The sequence below is a fragment of the Ursus americanus genome, chromosome 6 (assembly GCF_024610735.1).
Source record: "Ursus americanus isolate L20-20 chromosome 6, mUrsAme1.1.p, whole genome shotgun sequence".
NCBI classification, from domain to species: Eukaryota; Metazoa; Chordata; class Mammalia; order Carnivora; family Ursidae; genus Ursus; species Ursus americanus.
Window position 1 is genome coordinate 14,296,298 of NC_142132.1, and position 13,625 is coordinate 14,309,922.

The window sequence follows — 13,625 nt, forward strand, 5'->3', positions numbered from 1 at the left end:
TATTATTTTACTCTTTTATTACCAGTTAGGTAACTGAATTCCAGAAGAGTTAGGTAACTCGCCCAAGGCCAAATGGGAAGGGCAGAGCCAGAATGGGATTCTAAAGCCACCGCACGACCATTTTTGAAATTGGGTGAGTTAAAAGCAAATAAAAATATTTATTCTGAACACAGAACCAAAGCTGATTTCATAAGGCAACACAGTGTACTTGAATTTAAGGGTTTTTTTAAACAGATTAAGATCACATCTTATTTTGTGTGGGTGTGACCTATACAGCATCCACCAGAGCAAAACTTTAAGAAATAGTCATTAAATTGAAGATGGTTATAATATATTTCATAGCTCTGTGAATAACACACAAGAACAAGTTCATTCAAGATTATCATAGACATGTCTGGTAAGTCACTAGACAGACTTCTGCCAAGGGAAATCAACAGGCCAGGAAACCCTTCAGAGACGCACAGACTTTGTTCCTTATCATTACTCTGCAATATTTTCTGTCTTTTTAAATAAAAGCAGATTCTACACATGTGAACCAACAAAGTGGTTTTCCCGAAGGATACTTTGAGGGTGGATATTTTAGCTTTAGTTTATAAAGGTCACTCTGAAGTTTTGTGCTCTTTGAGGAGTCTTCCAAAGGAAGATTTTTACAGGAGAAGAGAGATTCAGTGAGGGGCTAATGATCACATTTTAAAATAAAAAAACGGGAATGAACTTCTTTTAGTATCCATGAGTGAAAGTAACCCAGTAAAACAGATAAATAAGATAAAAGTGGGCAACAAGAGTAGAAGTGGAAAATAAGAGAAAAAAATTATAAAAATGTGTCTGGAAGAAACTCAGGAAAGGCAAAGATGTTAACATTTAGGGCAAGAAGGAGATGAAGGAGATGAAGGAAAAACTGCTTAGAACTGCCCATGAAACAGCTTTGTTATAGGACTACGGGACCCACTTTGCTGGGAAGGGGAGAAATCACTCAACTACATAATGTTTTCACTTTATTGCAGGCCAGGAGCTGGGCTACAGAATCATAAAAAGCAAAATGTCATTAACTAATACTGAATTTTTCATTCAATTTAAAAGGACTTGCTAGGAAACCAAACACAAAATGTGCTCCACAACTGAGAAGACAGCTTAGCCTGTCTCAGAGAGCACAAATAGTTCATTGATGTGCTAGGCAGAGTAATACCCCCTTCCAAAGAGGTCCACATCCTAATCTCCAAAACCTGTGAATATGTAAGTTACATGGCAAAGAGAAACTAAGGTTGTAGATGGAGTGAAGTCTGTTAATTAGCTGACCTCGAGATGCGGAGATAAGCCTGGATTGTCCAGGTGGGCCTCAAAATGACAAGGTCCTTATAAGTTGAAGAGAAGGGCAGAAGAGGGAGACCAGGGGGACTCAACATGAGAACAACCTGGCTTAATGGGCTGCATGGAGTAGGATGGAGGAAGGGGCCACATGCCAAAGAATGCAAGCTGCCCCCAGAAACTAGAGAAAAGAAGAATCTATAGATTCTATCCTAGAGCCTCCAAACGGAATGCAGCTCTGACGACATCTTGCTTTCAGTGCAGTGAAACCCACATCACACTTCTCACCTCCAGAACTGTAAGACAACAGATGTGTGTTGTTTTAAGCCACTCAATTTGTGATAATTTGTCATAGCAGCAATGGGAAACTAATACAACTGACACGCCCATGTACGTAAACTCATTGTCAGTCTTACTCTCTAAAGCAAGCCAGTCAACCTTCACTTAACAGTGTGCCTAGTAAAAATAAAAATAAAACTGTCACCTTTTTTTGTTAGGTGACTCCATTTTTCAGTTTCAAATAAGTGTATTCCCAGTTAAGCTTAATTAACAAGGTTTTATGAAAACAGAAATCAGAACTGAATTAAACATGTGTAAGTAGTCTGTTTCGCACATCATCATTGCATAATACTGTTGTAGTACGGCCAACTCTGCTGCTTTCTACACTTGTAGAATGGATTAACCAAACATCCTTCCCTAAGAAGAACTTCCTCCACTGGTTTGTATGTATACATTAATTCTTCAATTCTGGTAGTCAGTCATCAGCTATTTTTTCTAGATGCTTCCTCCATTCCTTTAAAAATGTTCCCATAGTAGTTGAGTATCCCCAACTTCCCTCTTAACAATATCAAGGTGTGACTGTGAATGGCAAACGATAATTGGTTGTACTGAGAGCAAACTTGAATTTTTTTTTGGCAGGGGGAGACATCACCAGAACGAGAATTTGAGAAAGAAATAATTGTAGGTACCTAGTGCTCAAAAGTTAATATTAGGTCTTTTGTTTATTTGTTTGTTTGTTTCTAGTTTTTATTTAAATCCCAGTTAGTTAACATATAGTGTAATATTAGTTTCAGGAGAAGTAGGTTGTTTAAATCTTTTTTTTTTTTTTTTTAGATTTTTTTATTTATTTGACAGAGATAGAGACAGCCAGCGAGAGAGGGAACACAAGCAGGGGGAGTGGGAGAGGAAGAAGCAGGCTCATAGCAGAAGAGCCTGATGTGGGACTCGATCCCAGATCGCCGGGATCATGCCCTGAGCAGAAGGCAGACGCTTAACCGCTGTGCCACCCAGGCGCCCCAGGTTGTTTAAATGTTAGCAATCACCTTCTCTCACCAACATTACTGAAGATGATTAGGTTCCAGGCCAATCTATAAAACTTAACCCACTAGGCATGTGAAGTGGAAGTTAATCACATACATCAAGTCTTCCACATTTAGTGGGTACCTGCAACATGCAAGGCTCTTTGATACGAGCTCAAAATGCAAAGATAAATGAAAATTCTTGCTCTCCTATAATTCACAATCTAGAGGAGGCTAATAATTATTCCACTGCTGAATAATACTATAATGCACATCCAGTAAAGGTTCAGTGGGGGCACAGATGGCATCCTCAATTTACCTGATGAGACGAGGAGACACTTGGCAGAGAAGGAAAACACTTGTGCACTATCTGAAAGGAAGGAATATTCTTATTCCAATGACCTCCAAGCTTGCTGGAAAGGAGGAAGCCTTGGCCACCACTGGAGAAGTTTAAGCATCCTTGGTACCTAATTAACTGCTCTCTGCATCCATGAAAAAAAAGTCTCTTTGTTGCATTTCTAAACCCAGGCAAATTAGTACCTATGTAGTCTGAATTGGGAAAGATGGCATTTATTAGAGAGGACTGCATTTAGGTAGTCCTCGGTTCAAACCTGCTTGGAAACTGTCACTGCATTATCTTGGTAATTTGCTTAGGCTGGCAGCCTCTGGTTTCTTGGCTATAAAACAATCACCAACATTCCCATCTTTTAAGATAGTGGTGAAGATTAGAGCTGGTTTATGTAAAGCACCTAGCATGAGAGATCAAAAATGGAATTCTGAATTTGGACTCTAACACCAACACACACACAAGTCAAGTGTTCACAGATCAGGAAAAACACCGAACTCCTCAAGAATCACTGCCAAGTGTAACTGATGCCCCTCAGAAAAATCAGCAACATGCAACAAAATGAAACCCAGCTCCTGTTTCACTGAAGAACAAATCTAGCAGCTCTGAGTCTGCATTGTTTTGTCGTTCACCACAACCCTTAGCAATCCTCAGGTAGAAGTGCAAGTTCTGTAAGCAAAAGGATCACATCTTAGTCACCTTTGGTCCCATTGCACAACTATGATTTCTCGTTTAGTAGGTGCTCATTCTTCACCTTAAAAAGTAGAGATATATAGTCAATCTGCATGCATGTAAACAACAGAGCTTGTACTTACTTGGACATTATAATTTGGAGTTGACAGAAGCACCAAGAATATATTCCTACTAAATAATTTATAAAATATTTTATTTGAGAAAGAGGAAAATCACTCAAAGTAAAGCCATTCATTTAAGAAAGAAGCTATCTGAATACATACTATGTGTCAGGCACTGTTCTCTATACACCGGGAGATAGCAATGAAAGAGACAATTTCATGATGCTTATATTCTAGTCTGAAAGGTGGTGAATGTGACAAAATTTATAAATAAGAAAAAAACAGGATAAGTGCTAAGAGACAAATAAAGCAGAAAAGAAAGGCAGAAAGTATCAGGGAGACTACGCCAGCATGGTAGCCATGCTGTGATGACAAGAGCTCACAGATTCTGCATGTATTTTGAAGGTAGAAACAACAAGATTTGGTGATGGATTAGACACATGAAATACTGTCAAACATTCAACTATTAGGATATTCTTGGAGTCAGCAGAGATTTACCCCAATTTCCTTTCATCAACAGAATTGCACTAGAAAAAAATGTGCTAGAAAATTCATCAACATGAATTCTGTAGATGATAAATGATAAGGAGATAGGAATTTTAAAGTAAAGCTTTAAAGAAAACACTATCTGGTGATTAAAGGTGCTTGGCAGGTCAAATGCCAAAGATCTTAAGTAGAATGACTTCACTTCATTTGATGGACCAACAATTCATGAGCGAATCTTTGAACACTAAAGACAAACACTAAATAATCAAGGTTAACAAACTCAGAAGTTGTATGATCAAAAATCTGATTTTACACCAACTTTTCATGTGCTCTCAGAACAAAAGTCTTATATTTTTTAATTCAAAAATAAAGAAAATGTCTTGATTAAACCAATTAGGTTCTTTTAACATTAGCAAAAGTAGAAACAGTAATATTACTAAAATTTCACTTTTACATCCCTTGAACTTTATATTTTCTCTTGGATGCATGTGATACTAATTTGAAAATTGGTATCATATTTGAAAATTATATATGGAACGATTAGAAATTATATATAGAAATTTAAAATTTATATTTACATAAATGGGGAAGAGGGGAATAAAAGAAGGAAAGAAAGGAGAAAGGAAGAATCACTTGTTTATAAGGATTTGTCATTCCCAAACTTCCTTTTTTTCTCTCATCTTGGTCAAGGTGGTACCAGAGAAATCCAGCAGATGGCACTCATACATTTTTCTAAATATGGTGCTGAATAAAAACAGGTTTGCTCAAACTTTGTATTTCAGACCAGAAACACCGAATAAATCATAGTCAGAAGCAAATGCATTTCCAAATTTTCTATTACCATGGAGAAATAATGCTTTTAAGCTTCTCTAATGCACATTCAGAGCTTGCAAGCAACTTACAATTTTCACTTCCTATTCTAGTAGCTGGTGGAAAGTAAGCATTCAGAGCCATTACCTGCCAATCAACAGCTTGATAATAGAGGGCTGTAAGTAAACATTGAGAGACCCACAAACTTTTTCCATGATGGGATATGGTATTGTTTTCTCCTAGCCTCTTTTCAATGCTTTTATTGGTTGTTCTACAAAGATAGGTTCTGAAATTAGCAAACATTATTACTGCTAGTTTTTAGCTAAGTAAACAGTCTCAGAAAGAGTAAAAAATGAGGAACAGAGTAATTCAACCAAGAAAGAATCAACAATAGATGAACTCAGTCTCTTTAACTAGAGAATCAATAATTTATACTTAAATTCTCAATTAATAAATATGGGTTAAATGAACAAGTTAATTCAAGCCATATTTCAACATGCATTTATTGAACACTGCCTAAATGCCAACACCGTTCCAGGCTTTGAGAAAAAAAAAAGTGGTGTATAAGACAAACAATACCCCTGCATTCATGGGACTTGTGTTTCAGTGGTTAGAAATAGAAAAAGGAAACAAACAAGAAGGATATCAGAAATGACTAGTAGTATGAAGAACATTAAACTTGAGTGTGTGATAATGTGACCAAGTGACTACTTTAGATCGATTGTTTAAAGGAGGGCTTCTCTGAGGAGGTGACATTTCAGTTGACGCTTGAATGACAGAGCAGACAGCTGTACAGAGATCAGGAGGAGGAGCAGAAGAAACAGTTCCTGAAATGATCCCAAGGCCAGAGCAAGTCTGGCCTATTTGGAGAGCAGAAAAACCAGTGTGGCTGGAGAGGAATTTTCAAGGAGGAGAGTGGCATGATATTAATTCTGAGAGGCAGCCAGGAGCCAGGATGGGAGGATGGATGGATGGATGGATGGATGGATGGATGGATGGATGGAAGAATGGATGGAAGGAAGGTGATGGAATAGAAGGGGAAAAGAAAGAAATGAACAAGAGTACTAATTTCAGAGATTCTTTTACATGTTGATCTTTCTGGAGTTTTCTATTAGTTCACAATCCTGCCTTAGCAAGTACTGAAAAATGAATATAACTCTTATTATTTGATATTTTAAGAAGGTGCCGCCATCCCTTAGGTTATCATCTTAAATTATCAATGACCTTCAGGGTAACACTGAAAAAAATACATCTGTAGAAAGTGTAATAAAGTGGGATGAATAGGTATTAATTTCAGGAGATACCCAGGAGGTGAATTTTCAATAATACTTGAGTTGAGTCTGTTTTGTACTGATTTGCCCTTTCCTCTTCATGGAGAGTAAAAGATATTCTTAGTTGATGATTTAAACGTACTGATTCTGATTAATCATGTTTTCTGGTATCAAAGGGTGATTTAAATGGTTCTCAAATTTCTCTTATCTTCTACTATTTACCTGTTGTATAAGACTTTATTATAAGCAAATGTTCAAAAGCAATGTATTTTTAAGGTTGTTGGAACTGAAGCCCAAGCAATTAAATTGTTAATAAAGAGACCCACTGCCCTCTGTGACCTCACACAAATCAGATCATCAATCAAAATCTCGGTTCTTCCTGCAAACACTGGGATCTATGCTTAGTCTCCAACTAGAATCTCAATAAAGAGCTTTGATTTTATTGGATAAAATTGTTTTTATAAATATAACCTTGATATTTTACGAATTTTAATTGACAACAGATTTTAAAGCTGACATTACACTGCCCTTAGGATTACTCCCATGTCACCTATTCCCAACCAGAAGCTTTCTTGTCTAAAGTCGACAAAAACCATCTACAACCACCCTCATTCAATGGTGATGTGAATTTGCAAATACTTTCTCTCAGCAATCACAAAGCCATATCCAGAAATATTCATTAGTAATTGTATTTGCATCTATTAAATGTAGATTAAGAGGATTTTATTTTAACAAGATTTTATTTACCAACTAATTAGGATGACAATTTATTACAAGTATGAAAATAATTAGAATTAATAGAGTAGTATAGCTTTTCTGGTTGTAAGAAAGAAAGAAAATCCTTTCTCTCCCCTCTATGGGCCTTGTTTTGCACAGCTACTTATATCAGTCATTGTTATTAATTTCACTATTTTTACTTACTCTTTATTTTCCCAGACATTTGAATTCTGGTGCTGTCAATTTCATAAAGGTCTTTTAAAGATAAATGTGCTATGTATCAAAAGCAGTTGTTTAAATAAGCTTTCAGTTCTGACAGCTTTGCTCTTGATACTTTTCATAGCAGCAGCTAGGAGAACATTTTACCATCAGTCATGGCTTTCTTTGTAATGCTTCCTTTTTTTCCCTCCAATCAAAGTAAATATGTTCTTACAACTATCATTACCCTGCAAAATGTTTCCTCATGTTTAATGAATATGACCATCAGTATAATGAACAACAACAGATAAACAAATGAAATCCCCATACTCCCTTATAGAACAGGGAAAATGATTGTATTATTTTCTTCATGTATTAGTCAGTGCTGTCTCAATATTGTCTTTTTGGCCAAATGTCAGTAAAATAAATAAAAACTTAAAGCTTCTTCAGGCATGATGATTAGATCATTAGGAGGCCAGACGAAAACTTACTTAACTTGAAAATATAATGTTTAGAAAGTATAAACGTACATTTATACTAACTGTACATTCTAATCGCTAACATTTTCAAAGATAACTTCATCTTCACCATTCTTCCATTAAAAAAAAAAAAGTCTGTTGTCTTAAGATAAAAGGGCCACAAAACTCAAAGACTTAATCCCTGCTTCAGGCTAATGACAAAAAATATTTTTCATTTTTTTAGTTCACATCCTGAAAAAAATTCCCTTGACAGAAAATGTTCTGAACTAGCCTCTGAAAGGCAAATGTATTTGCTTCGCTTCAGTTTTTCAGGAAAGAAGGAAAGAAGAAGAGTCAAGAAGAAACATAAAAGTTGACCTAAAAAAAGATGTTTCAAATATTAAAATATTTTTTAGAACATTGAACAACTTCAAATTTCAAATGTTATGCTATAAATAAATATTTGAATGACAGAACACCTTAGCCTTGTACACCCAGGATTAAAAATCATATCGTATTTATTTCTAATCATGTCACTGAACTGCTACTGTTTTCCGGACTGCAAATAAACGACTTATTCATAATAATGTGACACAGTTATGTATGATTGATTGGTATGAAATAGAAAGGGACTTTGTCCTCAGTGTTCGCTTAGAACAGGGCCTGTCCCGTGCATGCTATCGGTCCGTCTGCAGCCAGCCAGCTGAATTACCCTTCTGGTGGGAGACTCTGCAGATTTTTCACAGCATAATTTCCACCCCACAATAAATTACCAATCCCAGTTGCCTCTCTTTTAAGACATTTCTAGATTCCAATTCATTATAATTCTATGACTTCAACCTTATCTTGGACTTTTAACAATCTCATCATGGTTTTTCAGGGTTCAAGGAGAAAAAAGACAGGCAGACAGAGTACTCCTCAAATTTTGTTTCTTTTACAAGAGAAAACACTACTATTGACAAAACAGTGAGTAGTATAGAAATCTTACTGATTGTATATACCTTAAAACTTTTCCTTTTCTCTGATTTTTCCTTCCATTTCAATAATTAAGCCAGGGAAGGAAGAAAGGAATTTCTAGTCTAGTGGTCACGCTCCACATCCTATAATTTTGTTGCTGTTTTTCCCCTAGCCAAATAGCGCCATTAATCAGCAGGAAAAATATGCAGCAAACTATCTATACATCCTCATATTATCCCCAACGGAGAGCTGAGGATTGGGAAGTTGCTTCTGAAAGAACTTCTGTCACAGTAAAGAACTATTGTGGTGTGCCCAGAACCTTGGAACACTCTTACCCTGGGTTAGTTTGAGCCTTGGCTATAACTAAGTATAAGGAAAATTTAGTGAATTATTTGCTTAATGAATGAGCATTCATTTAAAAACTGTCTTTCTGTATAGCTGAAATCTTGCTTCCCGAATAATTACAGTCAGTCTGAGACACCTTTTTACCCAGAAATTTCAGTTATTTTTCCTATTTAAGAGGTTTATGAATACTATCTTAAAAAAATTAAAAATGGACCAAATCTACTGCTGATATATTACATTGACAGTACAGTTTAGTTTAGTACACTGTGATTTCTATTGATTGTTGTATTTCCTTTGTTCAGTGAACCTGTTCCTTTGATTACATTGATTCTAGTAGTCCCAGTTATTTTGACTTGGTATCACATGGGTAGTGCTTTATAGCACTCTATCACATAGTTCTAAAATAATCATATATTTGATTGTTTGAAAATTAGTTTAAGTTTTAAAATATGCATTTTAAAATAATGAAAATACTAAATCTTCCATTTTTTCCCCAAATTCAGTTCATGTGAATCCTGATCCCATCACTGAGTATTTAATCCTGATAGCCTATATGATACACACATGAAACGATAGTTGTATCAGTAAAGAGTTTATTCTGCATATATGTCATTGCATGTTAGTTATGCAAATATGTGGCAGATCTGTAGTTCACATTAATGTTTAGCTACAAAACCAATAACGAACAAAAATTACTGGTAAGTGAAAAAGGCCTTATGTGTAAACTCAATCTGCATATTGATAATATAATACACATTTAATAAGTAGATATTCATGAGACTTAGAATTTAGATAAATGGACTAAAATAAGACAGAACTGAAGACATGACTAATCCCAATAACCACTTCCTACTCCATATTTGCATATAAAATAGAATGTAATTCCCTGGTACCATCAATTTTTTCTTCTTAGGTACAAGTAATTTACCATCAAATATTTAAGGAATCAAAATGAGAAATCACTTCTGAAAATGCAAATTATTTAAACAGATGGCAATTGCTACCCATTGCTAAGGAGAGTTTTAACTTCACTAATTTTTAAAAAATAAGAGTGTAAAACAACATATACAGAAAGCTATACCAAAATAAGCCTTGCCCTGAATCTAGACCACCTTATCATCAGTAGAGAGAAGACGTGTGTAAATATGTCATAGTTGATGTTAAACTCATTCAACTATAACTACAAAGGAAAACATGATTCTAACATTTTGTACTCAGTACTTTGAAATATATCCCCAAACAGGTTTTGTCTCCCTCCCCCCCACCCACCACAATTTAGGGCCTTGTTGGACAGTTTCAATACACTTTTTCAGAAAATAGTGAAAATACACCTATATTCCTAGACAGGATGGTGAATCACAGAAAGCTATGTGATGCTGCAGATTCGGTGGAAATACCAAGTCTGGTTCAAACGTGAGTTTTAGTCGCATGTTTCAGCGAAAATGAATCTTGAGGCCCCTCAGATTATGCACATCCCCAGGTGGATGGCTTATTTCATTCTACCGACACTGGTATCAGAAAGAAAACTGCCAGGCACAAAGACTGGCAAAGGTTGCAGGCGCCCCAGACTTAACTCCACAGACACATCTAGAGAAAAGCGGAGAAAACTGGCTTTTGCAGATGAAAGGCCTCTGAGGACCTCTGTCAACAGACATCTTCCGATGAGAGAAGGATTAAAATGAAAGTGAATATCTTTGTTGGTGGAAATGGCAGGGACAAAACTGGGTCAATAATCTGATCATTTCTCTCTCCCAGTGTTTGATTGGACTCAAGGTAAACCGCAACAAAAAATGAACAACATCAGAAAGTACAGATCAGCTCAAGGGTCAGGGGAGATAAGAAGCTGGAGAACACAGTATCTATCTGTCCTTTTTTCTTCCTTTAGAAACAAAATCAAACGCCATAAGGAACTTTAAAGTTCCAGCAAGTAAGAAGACAAAAAATTACATTTTTAAAGTGCTGGTATACCAGTTCTAGATATCAACAACTTTGAAGATTCTGGACTCACGTTTTCCACAAAAATCTATTGTAATGGGTACCGTTCATGTATCTGTCACAAAGATTTGATTCTAAGATGCTTTCATCAAACCTTGGATAGCTTTGGTCAACTCTCTACAACTTATTTGTTTTCCTGAAGATCCTTCTGTGCCAATGTCTGAAAAGAAAAATACAGTAATTAGTCATGATGAAAATTAAATTCCTAATGAAGGAATTCCATAAAGTTAATGTAAATTTAACACAACAATAACTGGGCATTTCTAAATTTTATTTTTGAAGGGTTTTTTTTTAAAAATATAAACCCTGACATAAGCTATTGGAACATTTCAAACAAGAAATGTTTACAGAAAACAAATATGAAACAAAATGTAATGTACTAAATTAAAATTACATTTTAATGTATTTTAAAACTAGCTATATATGTCTTCCATTAAAATGGAGCATGGCAAATACTGCATTCATTTTATAAACAACCAAAGTAAGAGGTTAAAAGCAATTTAAAGTGCTCCCACACAATCCGAAAATAAGTTTCCAATAATTGAATCCAAAGTTCCTGAGACCATAGAAATCTGTAATAAGAAAGTTTTAGGATCAAATATAATAAAAGTATAATTTATGCCTATCAAAAACAAAAAGCTTTTAAGCATTATGATAGTTAAATTCCTTCAGTGCATTAATCCTCTAATAACTGTTTCCGTAGAGAGAATGTTGTGAGGTCAGGTTCGGATTTTTTTTTTTAACTTAGTTTGAAATTGTACAGATTCTCTTTGAATATAATTTGCTTTATGTAGCACCTAACTCTCCAGGAACTCAAAACAATCCTCGGATTTATATCCTGACCTTGGTTTTGTTTGTTGTTGCTGTTTTGCTTTTTGTTTCCAGTGAAAATCCACGTGAAGGGCAAACCACTAGTCCAGTGATATGTACCCCAGCAAACATACTCTTGCCAGTAGGGAAACTAATGCTGAACAGAAGTTAAAGAATCAGAAGGGGCTTACCGACTCCAAAACTTCTATTTCTGTGTGGAGAGCTTCCCAAGCACTTTGCATGTCATCTTCCTTATAAAGTTCTAATTCCTTTTTAAGTCTGTTTTAAAGGAAAAATTCACCCTATGAGTTCAGCAATAAACTTTTATAATTTTTTTATTATATGGATAGTAGCAGATTTGCAGCTTCTATCATCAGAATTTTAAGTTAACACTAAAGAATTCAGAAAGAAATTTTAATTCTCTGTACTTCTATAAAGACTGTATAAAATTCTGAAGAAGTAAAAAGCTTCCATAAAGAAAATAAGGAAGAGTAAATAAATAATAGACAATTTTAGGTTAATTAAAAGAGCAACATAGTTCAGTGGGAAAAATACAGTACTGTCTGAAGAGCTCTGTTTTAGTCCTGGCCACTAACAAGCTGAAAAACCTTGGCTAAATCATTTAGCCTCTCTGAACTTCACCTGAAAAATTTTAATTATAGGAAAAAATGACCTCTGAGATTTCTTCTTGAACTAAAATTAAACATTAACTTTATAGTACACCTATGTAATTAAAATATATTTTAATTTTAGAGTGAGAAAGCAATACCAATATTTCTTTCTTCCAATTAGGTCTTTCATCCTTTGAATATTCAGAAATTTAAAAAATATTTTATATTTAATATAAAAAAATTGTGAAAAAACAGTCTTCGATTTCTAGCATCAGGACTAATTTTCCTTCCAAAAAGAAAAACTTCAGCAAAAGCCACGAGCTGTGGCTGGAGAGGTAGAACGCTAGGACAGCAAGGTGGAGGAGGCTGGCCTGAAGGAGCAACACTGACCTCAAACCTAAGCCAGTCGGGCCAGCCACAAGGTGAAGGGAGGAGACGGACTTAAACCTCTGCTGAGCTCCAACCCTTAAGGGAAGTGTGAAAGGGGTCCTAGGTCAGTGGCATTCCCTCAGAAGCAAAAGAAAATCTTTCCGAAGGAAAGTTTAACATATTTAGACCTACAGGCTTCGCACAGGTCAAGAGGAAACCATGGGCTCACAATCAGAGATCACCAAGCACCCAAGAAGGCAAGCCACCACGAGTAAAAGTCAGCAGAGACAATAAACAGTAGATTATGTCCATAATACATGAAGAATTACAAGTCAATAAGAAAAAGAGAACACAATGGAAAATGGGCATACCCCCCCAACACACAAATCTCTGCCAGATTATTATTCATGAAACATATACAATGGTTAACAAAAATATGAAAAGGTGCTCAACTTCAATAGTTATCAAGGAAATACAAAAGAAAAACACAATGAAATGCTATTACACAACCATCAGAATAGCTAAAATGGAAAACAAGGAATTCCAAGTATTGACAAGGATATGGCTATGTGCCATAAAGGCTGCTCTCTTCACACTTGGTTGCAGAATGAAGATGAGAAGTGTGGCCAACTCTCAAAGAAAATGTATGTAGTGTGAGCAAGAAGTAAATACTCATTGTAAATCATTGACATTTTAGCGTTGTTTGCTTCTGAAGCATAATTTAGTTTAGGTCACAGAAAAAAATATTTAAAAAATTAGAAAGTCACCAGGAACTGAGCATTGATGGCCACTAACACCCCAAAAACAAGAGGCTCTAGGCCTCCTGATGGAAAAACACCACCATCCATGACATAG

The 13,625-nt window shown here is 35.5% G+C and overlaps 1 protein-coding gene across 1 annotated transcript in view; it reads right to left on the reverse strand.

Moving 5' to 3' along the window:
* Positions 1–11,104: 11,104 nt before the first annotated feature.
* The window catches only part of CCDC172 (coiled-coil domain containing 172), a 53,050-nt gene continuing 50,529 nt past the window's right edge, over positions 11,105–13,625 (reverse strand). The window contains exons 7-8 of the mRNA XM_045802852.2: positions 11,982–12,069; positions 11,105–11,140 (exon numbers count right to left, since the gene is read on the reverse strand). Of these exons, the coding sequence (XP_045658808.1) occupies positions 11,105–11,140; positions 11,982–12,069 (124 nt within the window). The remainder of the gene's footprint in view (positions 11,141–11,981; positions 12,070–13,625) is intronic.